This window comes from Pan troglodytes, chromosome 10 (assembly GCF_028858775.2).
Source record: "Pan troglodytes isolate AG18354 chromosome 10, NHGRI_mPanTro3-v2.0_pri, whole genome shotgun sequence".
In the NCBI taxonomy this organism is placed as follows: domain Eukaryota; kingdom Metazoa; phylum Chordata; class Mammalia; order Primates; family Hominidae; genus Pan; species Pan troglodytes.
Window position 1 is genome coordinate 11,775,524 of NC_072408.2, and position 17,061 is coordinate 11,792,584.

At 40.2% G+C, this 17,061-nt stretch overlaps 2 protein-coding genes and 1 pseudogene across 40 annotated transcripts in view; 1 reads left to right on the forward strand and 2 right to left on the reverse strand.

Annotated features, from left to right (window-relative positions):
• Nucleotides 1-13,272, forward strand: part of DYRK4 (dual specificity tyrosine phosphorylation regulated kinase 4) — a 51,949-nt gene extending 38,677 nt beyond the window's left edge. For 22 of the 38 annotated variants that reach the window (XM_016922622.3, XM_063784831.1, XM_063784822.1 and 19 more), the window contains 5 exon segments: nucleotides 4,332-4,504; nucleotides 6,730-6,790; nucleotides 9,560-9,689; nucleotides 11,952-12,127; nucleotides 12,909-13,272. In XM_016922622.3, coding sequence (XP_016778111.3) covers nucleotides 4,332-4,504; nucleotides 6,730-6,790; nucleotides 9,560-9,689; nucleotides 11,952-12,127; nucleotides 12,909-13,150 — 782 coding nt within the window. In that variant the 3' untranslated portion in view covers nucleotides 13,151-13,272. 38 annotated transcript variants of the gene reach the window in all.
• On the reverse strand, nucleotides 1,584-2,853 carry LOC104001420 (coiled-coil domain-containing protein 181-like; annotated as a pseudogene).
• Nucleotides 13,273-14,846: 1,574 nt separating the features above from the next.
• AKAP3 (A-kinase anchoring protein 3) overlaps nucleotides 14,847-17,061 on the reverse strand; it is a 31,956-nt gene continuing 29,741 nt past the window's right edge. For both annotated transcript variants that reach the window (XM_054663980.2, XM_009424648.4), the window contains exon 6: nucleotides 14,847-15,223. In XM_054663980.2, coding sequence (XP_054519955.1) covers nucleotides 15,068-15,223 — 156 coding nt within the window. In that variant the 3' untranslated portion in view covers nucleotides 14,847-15,067. The remainder of the gene's footprint in view (nucleotides 15,224-17,061) is intronic.

Consider the following 17,061-nt stretch of genomic DNA (forward strand, 5'->3'; position numbering starts at 1 on the left):
TGAGGCTGAAGGCAGGACTACTATATGGATGTTTCCAAATATTTGGTGGATCAATTTTTTTTTCAGGGAAACACATTTACAAGTTTATTAATAAAGAATATAATAAAAGACACAGATGAAGAGATATACAAGGCAAAGTATTGGGAAGGGGTGTGAAGCTTCCATGCCCTCTTGGGGGCACGCCACCCTCCCAACACCATGTTTCCCATACCCTGGAAGCTCTCTGAATCCTGCAGCTTGGGGATTTCTATGAAGGCATCATCACATAGTCATTGAAGTTATTAACTCAGTTTCTAGCCCCTTCCCCCTTCCTAGAAGAAAGGAGTTAGAACTGAAAGTTCCAAGCTTCTAATCATGGCTTAGTCTTTCTGGCAACCAGCCCCTATTCAGGAGCCCACCAAGAGTCATCTCATTAGAACAAAGAGAGTCCTATCACCTAAGAAGTTCCAAAGGATTAGGAGCTCTGTGTCAGAAGCCAGGATAAAAGGTCAATTATTAGAACAAGAGATACATGTAGAACCCCTATCACTCAAGAAATTAAAAAGGTTTTAGGAGCTCTGTTCCAAAAACTACGGGTAAAGTCCTATAACTATTTCTTATTATGTCTCACACATGCTCATATACAAGCATGTATATTATTAGTTTGAAGAAAAAAATAAGTCAATGCACCACATACAGTGTTAGCCATTCACTCTCACACATTGTTGGAGGAACTGTGAATTCATATTATCTTTTGGGAGGATACTTTTGCATCTTTAACCAAACATTTCACTCTAAACCTTCAAAAATTATAAATTCCCCTCTGAAGAACCTCTCCTACAGATTACAGATGTTCTCATAGAATGTACATCTTCACTACTGCACTGTTAACTAGCACAACATTGGAACCAACCTAAACATCTACAAATGAAGAAGGGTTTAATAAATTAACGCTGTAATACCACGCAGCTATTTGAAAAGAAAGATTTAAATGTAATGGCCTAGACAGATGTCCATGATGAAGTAAGTGGAAAAAAAACTGAATAATGAAACTTTTGACATGTAAATGCATAAATATAAAGAAGATATAAAAGGATTTGCACCACACTGTTAAAAGTGGTTATCACTGGAGATGAGCCTGGAAGAGCTTAGGGTTGAATTTTCAACTTTTACTTTACATATATATCTTTTTTTTTAGTAAGGATATGGATGATTTTCAAAATTTTCTCTTGGATTTTCAATTTTTAAAAATTTTTTAAATTAAATAATTTGGTGTCTTTAATTTGCTAAAGATTTACATAAGATTTCCATATGTCTAGTCTTAAGTCAGACCAGTCTGTAGGGTTTGTGTGTGTGTGTGTATGTATCTTTGTCCTGTTTGAATACCAAAGTTGCATCTTGAAAAAATGAATTGATCGTTTTCTATTTTCTGTTCCTTCAAAGTCTGAACAAAATAGGAATCATTTTATTTTCACAAGGCCTCTTAGAACCTTATTGGAAAGTTATCTGCATGTTGCATCTTTCGCAAGGGTAGTTCTTGAACCACTTTTCTACTTCTTTCATAGGCTGATATCCAGACTCTCTTTTGTAATTAAGTTCAGCTTTCATATCTGTATGAACTTATTTTTCAGAAAAGTTTTACTTACTCTGCTATTCATGTCTTCAATCTGCTTTGCTTGCTGAATTCTCCTCATTTCTAAGACCTGCTCTCTTTTCTTTTGCAACCATGCTTTAAATACTATGCCATTCTCCCTCTTTTTTTCTTTCTCTTCTTCTATTTTCTGTTGCTCTTCCTCTCTTTTCAGCTTTTCTCTCTTTTGTTCTCGTTTTGTAGTTCTTTCTGTCAAGCGGAAAGACAGTATGTTGAGGTCACTGATGAGATATGTGCAGACTGTCCTGATTAGATTTCCCATTCCCTTTACTTCGATCTGAGATGGCAGCAGAGCTTGGACAAGTCTTGCGGTTGAGTGGTGGGATATAAGCCAACTTATAAGTGGAGGGATATAAGCCAACAGCTCTCCTGTTGATGAGTGAGTGACAGCATCAATCTTTGCTGCAGAATCTTCTTTCTTGATGCCACTGACACAGGAGTTGGAAGATCTGGGTAACACCTGCTGAGGGTCATTTTCTGTACTATCTGCATTATTAATGGGAGGCAAATACCCCTGACTCTTCAATGTCTTGTAAATTCAGAAGTTCAAATTTTCCATCTCTCTCTACCAGTATTGTCCTATCCTTGTTTATTTCACAGCTTCCATTAGTAAGTGACAGGAGCATATTTTCTTGTCCCAAATCATTGGAAATACATCACTGTGACAGTTTCCCAAATATATTTCTTTCATTTTCAAAATAACTTTTGTAAGTATTAGTGTCTTTTAGTGGAGGAACTTCCAGATCAACTAATTTGTCCTTGAGCTTAAATTTTCACTCCCTTTTATCATTCACGGGTTCTTGATTCTATAGAAGCTTGTTAGCTTGTACAATTTTCTCCATAATGTATCTCCTTACTTCCTCATCCTCTTCCTCCTCCAAGTCTTTCTGGCTTTCTAGTTTGGACTCCTGGAAAGAGTTTTCACTATCTGAATCTGATATGGGATCCAAAGGTTGAATACTCGGTACCGAAATGAAGTCATTTCTTCTTGGTGAGACCTCATCCTGCAAAGATTTGTCAGGATCAGAAAGCTGTTTGCTGTGTTCTATTACTGTTTCATTCTCTTTTAAGTCTTGGTTAATATTCTCTTCCTTCTCACAAGCCATCTCTATTATGCTGGCATCACGTTTTTCATTTTCATTAGTTAACCCCTCCAGGTCCTTTTCAGAGTCATCTTCGTATTCTTCACTTTCTTTTGAATCAGTCTCTTTATTTTCATTCATTTTCCTCTCTCCCACCATTAATATTTCCACTCCACACCGTCCTTCCCTTCTCTCCCTCTTTTTCCCTCCTGTCTGTGTAAAATGCGGCGGCTGCGGTCACAGAGATGGCCAGGGGAGTTCTCCTCTCCTCCGCTTTCTAAGCTCTTCACATCGAGGCAAGGGAGACCCTGGCACCTGCCTCCACAGCAGCCAGGACCACACTGCCATGGCAACAGCATGCCTCTGTGTCCTCCATCTGGGCCTCTCTGGCAGATCAATTTTTGAGGACATAAGACCTTTGTGTCTTTATGTATGAATCCTATAAGAAATTCCAGCTAAAAAGTAATGCTTCCCACAAAGAACTTGTATGTTTTCCCTTCTCAGATGTTGAAAGCTGTGTAACTTTTCAGTTTTCATTTATCTTGGCTGCCAAGATGCTCGGAACTGAATTTGTAATTATTTTATCCTTGGTTTCTAGCAGTCATTTCCCCCTGTGCATATTTTCTGACTTCTTTTTTATCTTTATTTTAACTGTGAGGCAGTATCTAATATTGATGCTAGAATTGGACTGCCTACTCTCAAATCCCAGCTCCGTCACTTATAGCTGAGTAACCTTGACATTTTAACCTCCGTATGCCTCAGTTTTCTCTTCTTTAAATTGGAGGCAATAATACTACTTGCTTCACAGATTTAATGTAAGGGTTGAAAGGGCTTATCTATAAAAGTACTTGGAATCGTGCCTGGCACATACTAAACATAATGTAAATACCATTAAATCCATGTTCTAAAATACTCTGTGCATGTGTACTTTGCAAAGTAGCACAGACACATTTGGGAAGCAGGCAGGATATAAACATTATTTTCATTAAATCTCTATTTTGTTTTAAATCACAGAATTATGTTCTGACAATAACCAATTTAAACAACAGAAAAGTGGTTACAGAATCCCTGCCCCTCCCCAGGTAACCAGAAAGCCCAGTTATGTGGAAATAACTACCGTGTTCCATTTCTTCGACTTCAGTCTATTCATCCCCACCTGTTGAGAATTTTCTTTCTATACAATAAGTGCACATGCTATATTGAATATAGACTTTGCATGCTCCCTTTCTAACTTGATATGCCTCTTCCCTTGCCAAGTCACAAGACTCAGAAGCTGTCTACCCCAAATCAATCTGACAGTTTGAAAACTTAGTCTTATATTTGTCTTATGTTTTGTTTGTTTGTTATAAACTTGGCTCACTTAAATTCACTTTCCTACGACAATGCCCACGTTGGAGTTCGTTATCAATAAAGCAGGGACAGTCACACCTCCTTTATAATCAGGTTGCTGTGCGGATTTGATGCTGTGATGGTGTAATGGGAGTTCTGAGTGCTGGCCAGCTGCACTTCCCTTTCACTGCCAGCGGGGGCGCAGTCTAACTGAGAAGGTGTCCTGGGGGAGAGCGTTCTGGAGAGTAAGAAGTTTGTCCCACGAGGTTTCTCTTACTTTGCCTCCGCAGTATACACGTACATCCAAAGCCGGTTCTACCGGTCCCCAGAAGTGATCCTGGGCCACCCCTACGACATGGCCATTGACATGTGGAGCCTGGGCTGCATCACGGCGGAGTTGTACACGGGCTACCCCCTGTTCCCCGGGGAGAATGAGGTGGAGCAGCTGGCCTGCATCATGGAGGTACGCGGAGGGCTGGCGGTCGGCTCCCACGGAGACCGTGGGCTTGGCCCTCAGACACTGGGCTGCACCAGACTCGCCCAGGACCATGGCCTGCATACTCTGTTGTTGTTGTTGTTGAGTATTCCCTAAAAGCAGTTTTGAAATTGTGTACTCCCTTGTACCTGTCAAGTCGACATCTAACATTTTATCATAAATTTAAATAGTTGCAGAGGATGTCATTTCCATCATATTGTACATAGTGACATTTTAAAATAAAATTACACCGCTCTTTCAAAAATATCCAAAAGAATGCAAAACCAGACGGACATGACACCCATTAAAATCTATCTGATAGTATGTGAACAGGTTCTTAAGAGTTGTGCCATGATTTTACTTTGTTCTTTTTTCCCTTTTGTTTCTACTCTTTTTTCTACTTCCTCCATGGAATTTTATTCTAATTTAATATACGTTTATGTTTAGAAACTTCTATCAATCATTATAGCTTAAAAAATTTCCTGATACCGTTAAGCTTCATGTGTAAAAATTTCTGGTAAGTTACCATTAAAATATATCTGGTGTGCAAATTTTGATAATTATTGAAAATAAAATGTGAAATCTTATTGGGCATACAGCTCTTAGAAAAATAAATAGAGCTGGGTTTTTTTTTTTTTTTCTTCAAATTAATGCCTATACCCATAAGTGAATAATGCTTCTTGCTAGAATGCCCGGGCTGGGGATCAATGTGATTCCAATTGCTTGGTGGTGTAGATGTGAACCCAGTGAGGAAGCCTGTTCTAATTAATGTCGTCTAATTCGGTGACTCCTTTTGAGTTCTATGTAAGAATCAAATGGTGATCTGTCATCTAAAATTATGTTTACCAACCCGTCAGCTGACAACCCGATTAAAATGTTGAAAACAAAGAATTGGAAATTATTTGACTTCAAAATATGTGTATTGTTCAGGCATTAGTCATTCATTATGGGAAATGACAGTTTTCTGGGAAAACTATCTCCTAATAGCAAGGCTTGACCAAGACTCATGATATGATTATTAATTATATCTATTATGCTTTCACTTGAAAGCCATCTTGTTATGGAAATAAATTAGACAAAATAGAAAAATAACCTTAAAAATTTAAAATTTTACATTTTGGGATTTTCCCAGTGAACAAAGATATTTTGTGTGCAAACACCAAGCTAGCTGGCTGGCTGGCTATCTGTCTGTCTGTGTGTCTATCTATCTATCTATCTATCTGTATCTATCTTTGCCAAATTTCTATTTTCCAGATCGTCTCAAAGTTACAGAGAAACACACATAGCCTTGAGAATGACTAAACATAGATAATTTCATTTCATGATCGAAACTAATAATAAAATATTAAAATAACTTAGGTAAAAATAGCTGTGGTGGAATGAACACTGGCCTGCGAGTCATTAAACCTGGAGTCTTAGTCCTGGCTCTGTCTTTTTGACTAGTCATTTCCCGGCTCTGGACTATAAAATGAGGGGAGCAGAGAAGATGGCTTCTAAGGTTGGTAATGAATGATTTTATAAAGCATCCCCAGACCACTCCTGCTTCCAATACCAAAGAGAACGGGGCCTATGTTTCAACTTTCCTACAGCCCCAGAACTGACTCAGCTTCCTCTTGACCTCAGTGTCAAAGGGTCTGAGGAACAGAAGAGCAGGATAATGGATGGATTATGGGTGGGAACCGAGCAGCAAGGGCAGGTGACCCACACTGTAATTTCCTTATCTCTGTGTGCCCCTCTAAGTTGCAGTAGGAAAAGATGAACAAGTAGGTGCAACACTTTTCTTTTCAAGAAGGTATTTTGTCTTACAATTGTCTGATGCTAATCCGGTGATTTTCATCTTTTCTTCTCCCTTTCCAGTGCTCCATGGTGGGATATATCATTCTTTAATTCCGACATGGCAGCATGTATACTAGTTTATTTGCTTTGACAATGACATCTGGCTGCTATCAAGGGTGGTGGCCCACCCCTAGTTGGTGCTGATGTTTGTGTAGAATAACATGGCCAGTGTTGATTCTTAGGATATGAAACCAGCCTTGGATTAGGAGTTAAAAGGCCCAGGCTCCGGGTTTGCTCTGCTACTGACCTGATGTTATTACTTAATGCTTTGAATCCTTATCTGTAGAAGGCAAAGCTTGGCCAAAGTACGCTCCACCCCTCAGCCTTTGAATCTGTGCTCCCACAAAGAATGAACCAATTGAATTATCCTTATTAAGGTGCTGGGTCTGCCGCCAGCCGGCTTCATTCAGACAGCCTCCAGGAGACAGACATTCTTTGGTAAGTCCTAGTGTGTCTAATGAGGTGTCACAGGCCTTGAAGACACCTGCCATACTTTAAGGCTCATTTCATTCTTTTCCCCTGGCCACATACCAAAGGGCTGTGATTAAGAGCGTCTTTCAGAGACGTAAAAGATAATAAGCAGGGGAATCGGATAGCATGATGGAGATGGGATGGGGGAGTCACAATGGGAACAGGGTCTTGACAGTAAAAATGCTCAGGAGGAGGAGAATAGCCAGGTCCCTGCTCAGAAGAGCTATCAGCAAATATTGCAACCTCAAAATATTGTAACTGCATCCTCTCCCGGAAGTTCTCCCCACTCTCCCAAGCAACTTGCCCTCTCACACTATGCACTGTGCAGGGAAATCAAAGAGCAGAAGCTTCATTTCAAGAATAGTGGAAAATTCCATTGCTGCATTATTGTTTCCCTTGCTAAAATTCTTCTTATCCTCCAGACCTTACTGTGCCAGGTTCATTGCCAATGGTTAAGCAAGGACTTAGTTTTGCTTTGATGTGTTGCGGCTGGTAGTTATGTACGTGTCATCTGTCTGATTGTTGGGAGTAAACTTCGTCCACAGTCCAGGCTGCCCCTCTCCTCATAATTCCCAGAATTCTGGATTTTTATGATCCTCTGCCTTTCTATTTAAGTGGTCCTATACAAGATGGAAGGATGGGTCGACAAGGTATCAACTGAGGCAGGGCTTTCAACGTACACGCACCAAAAAGATGCAGCAAATCTCATACCTAAAATCCCTTTAAAGAACCACAGGAAGCTAAGAGTCCCAGATAGAAACAGCCAGAGTGGGCTGAAGGTCAGCAAAGTGGAGCAAAGCCAAATAGGAGGAAAAGGGAACTCCACAGACAGGGACTCCATGCTACCGGGAGTGACATTTCTGACCAGCCATTGTTGTCAGGTCGGTTCATGGACTCCCTCTGACCACACAATCCCAGACGTTCCTGGCACTCCCACCTCTGATTTTCAACTGCGAGCAGCTTCTGAATGTGTATGCAAATCACACAATTTCTGTTCACAACTTGCCCCATCAGTAGGAAGGTCCAAAACACTCTCGTGGGGAGATCCTTTAGGATAAAAGGGTTTGGGTCATGCTGGTCAGTATGAACTGATTCAGCCATGTGGGGGTTATAATTTGTCTATTTCTGTACCATTTGGTAAAAAGCCACAGCCCTGAGCCCTGCTACAACTGCAGGCTCCCTGGCCTTCTCCCAGGACTCCTTAAACTCTCCATGATCCAAAAACCTAAAAGCTGAAGGCCAAGCAAGCAGAGGTGCTCTATGATCCTACTCCAGTGCCAGGGCTGTCTTCCATTCTGATTAGTTGGTTCCATGCCATTCATTCCAATGGTTAATTCTTTTAAACATCATCTGGTAATCATGGCTGGAGCTTTGGAGACCTTGCCTCTGAGCAGGGCAGTGTCCTGGTTGCCATAGAATGGTGACCACACATTAACTGAGCAATCTGGCGGTAGGCAGAGGATCTGGCTGGCTCCCCAGTATAATTTACACATGGAGCACGGGAATTGGTCTTTGGATCCCAAATATACTTTTTCTACCCACAACTTAATAATTCAGCCTTTCGGATTAGGCAGAGTCATTGTGGGAAGACATATCTTGAGCCTGTAACTCTGAACTCATGAGATAGCATCTAGGTGGGGACTAGCAGGAAGGGAACACAGAGCACCTTCGCAGGAACGTACTAAAGACATAGGCACGTCTACTTCATAGAGTTCCTTATTTCTACCATCAGCACTAGGCTTTAGGATGGTGACAGAGTTTTGACAGCAATATCCATGTCTTCACTTCCTGTGAAAGAAGGAATGTTGCTGAGAACTGCATCTTCGTCAGTGTTTTCCAAACTCTATCCAAATGTAAGAATCATTTGGGGACTTGGCAAAAAAGCGAATTCCTATGATTCTCTTCTATAAGCTATGCTATGGGAAGATTGCGATAGGACCCAGCATTCGACGTTTTTAATGACGGCTCCTTGTGATTCTTATGACAAAATAAGTTTGGGAAACACGGTTGTCCACTTCAGTTCTTGACTGTTCCTTTCCCAGGTTTGGGCTGCCAACTGCTCCTCTGCCCCTGGCGACTCCTAGTTAATACCCCTAATTAGCAGCAAAATGGTGTTGTCTCAAGGCTGGTAAGATATTATACTTAGGTGGCCCAGGTGGCTCAGGTAGTAAGAAGGGGATGGAGGGAATGACTGATGAGGGCCAGAGTGAGAAAAAACAATTACATGATCATGACTTTAGGAGCTTTGTTATTGATAAGACTGTGAGCTTGATTCTTCTTTGGTCATTGGTAAAAAGGACAATGTAGGATGAAGTGGGAGGGCTAAGGCCGTGATCCAAAAGGAAATGCATATTTGTACAATTTCACAGGACCTTGTCACTTAAGATTTACTTTACTGTTGCTATTAATGTGACTAGCATTATTATTTTATCTTGGCTAGTGTTAAATCATTTAAATTATTTCTTTGATTTGGAGAGGAGGTAGTGGGAAGGAAGTTCAGAACATACTGAATAGTAGCAAAAAATCAATTTTTAAAGTAAATTGCATTCCTTGGGTAATCTACACATGGTTATTTCAAACTGAGTGTGTGTGTGTGTGTGTTTATTGGGGTGTGGCATGAGGCGAGTGTGTAAGACACAGAGCAAAAGAGCTACAGAGGCCACTCTAAGCAGCAGCATCACGTGACCACTAAAGATTTACCCCTGAAACTAAATACAGAATGTTGTATCTCTGCAGATGCCAAAGGTTTTCCTAAAACTATAACCAACAACAGGGGGAAAAAAAGATACCCAGATTCCAAGGACCTCACGATGGTGCTGAAAACCTATGACACCAGCTTCCTGGACTTTCTCAGAAGGTGTTTGGTGTGAGTTTGTTGGGACATCTCTGCTTCTGGGTTTCCTCTTAAATGCTGTACTTTGACACACGTTTGCTGGCGAAAGTCTAAGGCTGGGAGATAGTTATAAAAGTAACAAGAAATGCTAACAATAGAGCTTTAAAGTCTACAAATTGCTTCCACATCTGTTGTTTCATCAGACATCTCTCTCTCCCTACTGTGTGGTTGTCAGGGCAGATGATTTGCTCTGTTTTGCACGTATGGAGGTTGGGGTTCAAAGAGATTAAGTGACCTGCCCTGGAATACACAGTGTATGGTAGAGTTTGTCATCTTCCTGGCCTCAAACTGCCTGGCAGTGAGATTGTTTGCCAGTCCTAAATGTCTTCTGCTCTGTGAGCTGAAGCCAACCCCCTGACTGCTTGTTGTAATGATTTGCATACACATCCAGTGTAAACTGGTTTCAGGGCCTGTCCCCCTCCCCCTAGGATTTAGTACCCAAATCCTCTTATATTAGGGAATTAGGGGGAAGGTGAGCTGTAAACCATTTATTATGTACAACTTTTTATAATCTATATGCATATTTTGAATCTTAGAAATTAGATCTGTACTTAAGTCATAGTACCCAGCACAGTGCCCAGTTGAAAAGGTGTTTAGAAAATGTTAGCTATTCTTATTATTTTATGACTATTAAAGAGGTAAATCTATCTCCACAGAGTGGCAAGTAGATTATCCATGTGATACTTGGCAAGTCGTCACTTTTGTCTGGGCCTCAGTGTTCTTTCCTATAAAATACGGTATTCCTAAGCTCCCTTCCAGTTCTATCAGGCCTATAATTTAGTATTTTTAGAAGACCATATCATTACAGTCTCTTATTCTTCCAGTTGGATGGGGTGATATTATCAAAATACTCTTCTGGCATCTGTGCTCTCTGGAATTTCAGTACTAGCTCAGAGGGTGAACCATGAGGTAGTGATGAAAGTATTCCCATCGTAGGGGGTCATGCTATTCACTCATCGGAATAATCAAGGTAGGGAAGGATCCTGTACCCCATCTTTACCCCTACTTTAACAAATGACAGAAACCAACTGCTGAGACAGATGGGTTATCCAGAAATCTCAACCATCCAGAACACAGCTCAGCACCAAGGAAGGCATTATTTTCTTCTTTAGTGCAAAGGACTGATTACTCATAACTTGCAAGAGGCAGTCAGGCTGATGGGGACTGTTATCTTATATATATATATTGCTAATTAGAAAATCTTTGAGACTAAAAGTTTTGAGCCAAGTTCAATAGGCATAAATGTAAAGCCCTGTGTCTAGACTTTGTAGGCGAACTCCAAAAGTCCGGCAAAGGAGAGATGTTGTTTAACAGCAATTCATTTGACACAGAAATGAGAGTTTGAGCTGTTTTAGGATCTTAATGAGTCTAGAATGTTAATACTGCCTCCCTGCAGTTATAGAAGCTATTCCCACCATGATGGACACCAGTTAGACAACTGCTAAAATATCCTTATTTCAGAAGGTGGTCAGATGGTGAAAACCATATCATATGATCATTAGTTAGTAGCGATGTAAATATTTTCAGATGGTTGAAGGACTGAACCATAAAATTAGGATAGTTATTTTGTGTGATGGTAATGCGTTGATGAATTAGGACCTGGGTAAAAGTTACTGGGAAGCAAACCAGTTTTGGCACAATAAAAGTCAAGAACTTTTAAAGAATCAGAGTTTTTTCAGAATTGGAATAGATGGTTCTGTGAGTTAGTATCTTGTCACTGAAATTACTCAAGAATTGTAGGGTGATTCCATGATGGTAGTTCAGTCAATGTATTCTGCTACTGTATTACAAGTTTGATTGGATTATATCCAAGTCCCCTTGCAAATCTTAATATTCTAGAATTCTGTAAATCTCCTTGCAATATTTTTGAAGCCCGAATTCTGTAGTCTGGAAATTGAAATCTTTGTTTTAATATTCTTAGCTTACCAAACCCTAAATCCTATTGATTAAGCTTTTGTAAAATAATATTTCTTATAAGGAAATTTCTAGGAATGCTGGAAGACTTGGACTGTAATATATATTCCCCGGCTTGTTATACACATCTTCTAAAAAGATTATTTCCATTAGTTGTTTCCAGGTACTTTTAAGTTATATGCCATAATCTCTGTTCTATGATTATATATCTTTGAGATATCAACATAGCTTAAATAAAAATCTTTATTGGGTTTTAAAAATGTTTTAATATATTAAAAGGAAATAAAACAATAACCCATGTGGGGCTTTGTTGGGGTGCAGATGGGAACCTTCTCTTCGCATGACGCCGGACCAGGCCCTCAAGCATGCTTGGATTCATCAGTCTCGGAACCTCAAGCCACAGCCCAGGCCCCAGACCCTGAGGAAATCCAATTCCTTTTTCCCCTCTGAGACAAGGAAGGACAAGGTTCAAGGCCGTCATCACTCGAGCAGAAAAGGTACAGCCTGTCAAATAACCAGTCCTAGTCCCACAGTCCAGGAATTAATATTCTAGAATTCTGTAAATCTCCTTGTGATATTTTTGAAGCCCCAGTTCTGTAGTCTGGAAATTAAAATCTTTGTTTTTAATATTCTGTTTAAGCATTTCTGAAGGATTTGCATGTCAATTTCTCTAACCTCAACCTGGGATAATTCTTGTGGCTACATCATGACTAGCCTGCCATTTCTTACCTTTGGGATTTTCCTTTTCAGGGAAATTTGGCATTAGCCTGGATCTTTTTTGCCCCTTATTAGGATTTTCCATTTTTCTCCTATAATCAATTTCCTTTCTCCTCCTCCCCTTTTCATTAACTGCGTCCACCCCTTTATGCCCTATAATTACCTTTAGAATTTCTGTCAGTGCCGGATTATGGCATTATGCAAATTTTTATATGCAATATAGCCTAGCGGTTAGGTACACGGTCACAAGAGTCAGGTTACCTGGGGGTTAAATTCTGGTTCCACCACTTATCAGGTGTGGACTTAACCTCTCTGTAGCTCAGTATCTCCATTTATGAGAATGAGAATAAAGCCTATTCTCCAGGGTAGCTGAAATGATCAGATGAATTAGTAAATGTACAGTGCTTAGAATAATGCCCGGCACACTGGAGGTGCTTTACAAATGAACTGTTTTTATATCATCACGGTCATCGTTTCCACTAAGTGATGTACAACCTAAAGGACAATTAACATATAATCCACATTTGAATCTTGTTCCCTTCTGTCTTCTCTCTCCTTTAGCAGATGAGGTCACCAAAGAGACTACAGAGAAAACAAAAGATGGCCCCACGAAGCATGTTCAGCATTCAGGTGATCAGCAGGACTGTCTCCAGCATGGAGCTGACACTGTTCAGCTGCCTCAACTGGTAGAAGCTCCCAAGAAGTCAGAGGCAGCTGTCGGGGCAGAGGTGTCCATGACCTCCCCAGGACAGAGCAAAAACCCCTCCCTCAAGAACACAAACATTTTACCCCCTATTGTATGATCTTTGCTGAGGGTATGTCCTGCTCCTTTCCACCAGTGATTTGTATTAAGACAGCACTTATATTGTACAATACTTCAGACTGTTTTTTTTAAATACATAAAACTTTATTTTAAAAAACTCTATTAACATGGCCAATTGGCATGACTCCTCTTATGAGGGATGGGGGAGGATGTCCTTGTACTTAAACTCATTCCATATGCATCTGTGTGTGTACAGGGGGCGGGTAGTTTTGAACTGTCAGTGTTACAGCATCATTAATGGAACTCCAAACAAAAGAAATTTTTTTTCTTCTTGCCCATGACTGCCAACCTATGTCAGGATTTTTGTTTGAAAATGATAGAAGCTGAATTCAAAAGCAGTTTAAACAATGGAAGACACTTATTGACTTACATAATTGGGGAATCAGAAAAGGTAGATGTAGTTTCAGGCGCAGCAGGATCCAGGAATTCAAATGAGGTTGTAGGGCTCAGACTCCCTCTTCATCTTTTAGCTTTGCTTCTCACTATGGTTAACTTCATCCTGATGACAGGCCCTGCTCAGAAGTTAACCACCAACATCCAGTCAAAAAGATACAGGCTTCCTTGCCAACAGGGAGTCTCCAAAATGATTGTGACACAGAAATTGTGACTGATGCTTCTCTAGACTAGAGCAAGGGATGGAAGGTTTCCCAAAGGAAGGGAAGCTAGGTAAACAAGCAGGACATGTTCACTCATCTACCATATGCCAAATCTAAGTATGTCTTCTTACTTCCCTTTCTAATCCTCATCTACACAAATACATAATTTTTATGTGGTTGTCATAGGACAGATAGAATTTTACATGAAACTTAAGATCATAACATCAGAAACAACATAGAGTATATAAAAATAGTTTTCTTTTTTGCTTGCCATTTGGAATAACCTCCCCCCAATACAGTTTTCATTTTAATTATTGCATAATATTTTATGAAGGGGGACACCAGGTCATTGAAGCAATGGATTTGGATGTAATCTCCCAGGAAAAATCTTGAGTTAGAATAGCAGAGGGTTGAGAGAAAGTCCCAGGAAAGACAAATATATAAGGAGTTGCCAGAGTTGAGGAGGTCTTCCAAGAGACCCAGAGATACAGAAAGAAAATTAGAAGCCAATGGAGAAGTTTCTAGAAGGAAAGAGGAGTCAAGATAGAAAATTCCACAGAAAATCCAGGGTAGGAACAGAAAATATTTCTTAAGTGGAGTGATATGGACATTAAGTCAGAGCAGTGTTAGAACAGGTAACTTATCCCAGTTTCTATAGCCAGAAAGCCACAAAACCAGCAATAGAACTCAGATCCTTGGGAACATTCTTGAAACGATCTTCAACCATGGATGAAGTTGGAGGTGGACACTGTTCTGCAGCTCTACAGAGAATAAGAAGCCAAGTCTTCAACATTGTAATCAGGATGATTTTGATTGAATATTCGAAAGTATCTTCTGATTTTCATGGTTATAAAAGGTTAAATGAATTCTTGATAAACTGTGGCTTATTTTAAGAGAATAGTTTAAATAAGGAAGCTGCAAATTGTGACACAGACAGGGGACAGGCTGAGTGACCTTCAGCAGGGCCTCTCAGTCCAGCTCTGTTGTACCTCTACCATTCATCTGGTTATTTTTTTCACTCCTAGGATTTCTTTACCTGACTGTCCCATTGGATCCAAGGAAACAAAACATGTGGAGCCCTTTAATTGTAATTTTTTAATTTTACGTCCTTGCTTGCATGGACAGGAAAATCTGCAAAATCCAGTGGCTAGCACAAGATGACATGTCTTTGATGAGAGTGGTGTGAAGATAATGTTAGGGCTCTGTGAGGATATAGAGGGGGAGATGTGGAAGTGAGAAAGAAGGGCGGGGATAAGGGCCGGCCCCACTGCCAGAAGAGGGGAAAGCAGTGGGGTTGCCGATCACAGGTTCACCATCAGCCAGTCCAGCAGCTGCAGCGGTGTGACGTTCCCCACCGCCTCATTCAGCTGGCGCTCCTTCTCATAGCGCAGCACTGACTGCAGAACCTCGCCCACACTGCATCCTTTGTCCACAGCAGCAGCTGAGAGCTGAAGTAGCTGTGAAAGGAAAGAAAACACCAGTGGTGAGGCACAGCATCTCATGGCAGGCCAGATGGAGCCTGCCAAGGCTAGAGCAGAGAGGCCAGGCAGACCTTGGGAAACTGCAACACAGACTTTAAAGTTTGCTGGCCTGTTTAACAGAAGGAGGTTGGTGACTTCATTCTTAGTTTAAAGAAGAGATGTTAACACCCACCTGCCCATGATCTTGCTCTCTAAGAATTCTAAGGTTCTAAGCTCACCCTAATATCATAAAAGTCTCCATCATTGTCCTAAGACCAACAGGGCAAGATGGAAAATGTCCAGTGGACAAATGTGGATGCTGCTTTCCATGCCCCATAGACCACAGAATCCTAAAATGTTAGAGCAAAAAGGCACCTCAGAGATCAATTCAACCCTCATGAAAATGTTTCCCAGAGAAGTACAGAGATTTGTCAGAATTAACTGCTAGTAATTAGCAGAACCAAAATTCATTGCAGATATTGGAGCCTATCTTTAGCTCTTTTTCCAAGTACAAAATGAGAAAAGTTAGTTAAGCAACCATTCTAATATAAATACAACGCTGTCATTTATCTGGAATCCTAAGGGCAACAAACTCTCTCAAGTAATCAGATTTTTATTTTGTTCATTTTGCTCTTGACTTTTTACAACAAAGGGCAGGCAAATAAACACACCAAATATTGAGAGCCTCTTCAGAAAGAGAAATATCCATGTGAGAAACTGAAATAGAAGAACCAAACGGAAATTTTAGAACTAAAACTTACCTACAAAATATAAAATAAAAACCTGTCAGATGGGCTAAATAGCAGAATGTAAATGAGAGAGGAAAGTCAGTAAACTTGAAGGTAGATCAATAAAAATTATCCATGCTGAACAACATACGAAATTGATTAAACTTATTTCAAAAAACATTTAAAAAATAAACAGAGCCCAAGGACTTGAGGGCAATACCAAAAACTTTAACATTTATGTTATTAGAATACCAAAGAAGAGAAAAGCGATGATGCAAAACATATCTGAAGAAATAATAGATGAGAGTTTTCCTAATTTGCCAAAAAGTTTTAAACCTATACATTCAAAAAGCTCAGGGTACCTAAAATAAAATAAACCCAAACCCAAACCCAAAGAAATTAACTCCAAGACCTACCATAACTAAATCACTGAAAATTAAAGAAAAAGAAAAAAATCTTAAAAGCATCCAGAGAAAACCATTTATAGGGGAACTGCAAGTCAAATGACAGCCAATTTCTCATCAGAAACCATAGAGGACAGAAGAAAGTGTCACGTCTTTTAACTGCTAAGAGAAAAAAACTTGCCAAATTAGAATTCTATATCCAGCAGAAATTATAACTCAAGAATGAAAGTCAAGTAAAGACATTGTCAGATTAAATAAAACTGAGAGAATTCATTGCCAGAAAATGTGTTCTAAAAGAATTGCTAAAGGAAGTTCTTCAGAGAGAAGGACGATGATATCAGAAGGAAACTGGGAACATTAAGAATGAATGAAGAGCAACACAAACAGTAAAACTCAGTATAAATAGTAGGCTATCCTCTTCAGTTCTTTAAAATATATTTTAAGGGCCGGGAGCAGTGGCTCACGCCTGTAATCCCAGTACTTTGGGAGGCTGAGGCAGGAGGATCACCTGAAGTCAGGAGTTTGAGACCAGCCTGGCCAATATGGCAAAACCTCGTCTCTACTAAAAATACAAAAATAACTGGGTGTCATGGCACGTGCCTGTAATCCCAGCTACTCGAGAGGCGGAGGCAAGAGAATCGCTTGAACCCAGGAGGCGGAGGTTGCAATGAGCCGAGATCACGCCACTGCACTCCAGCCTGAG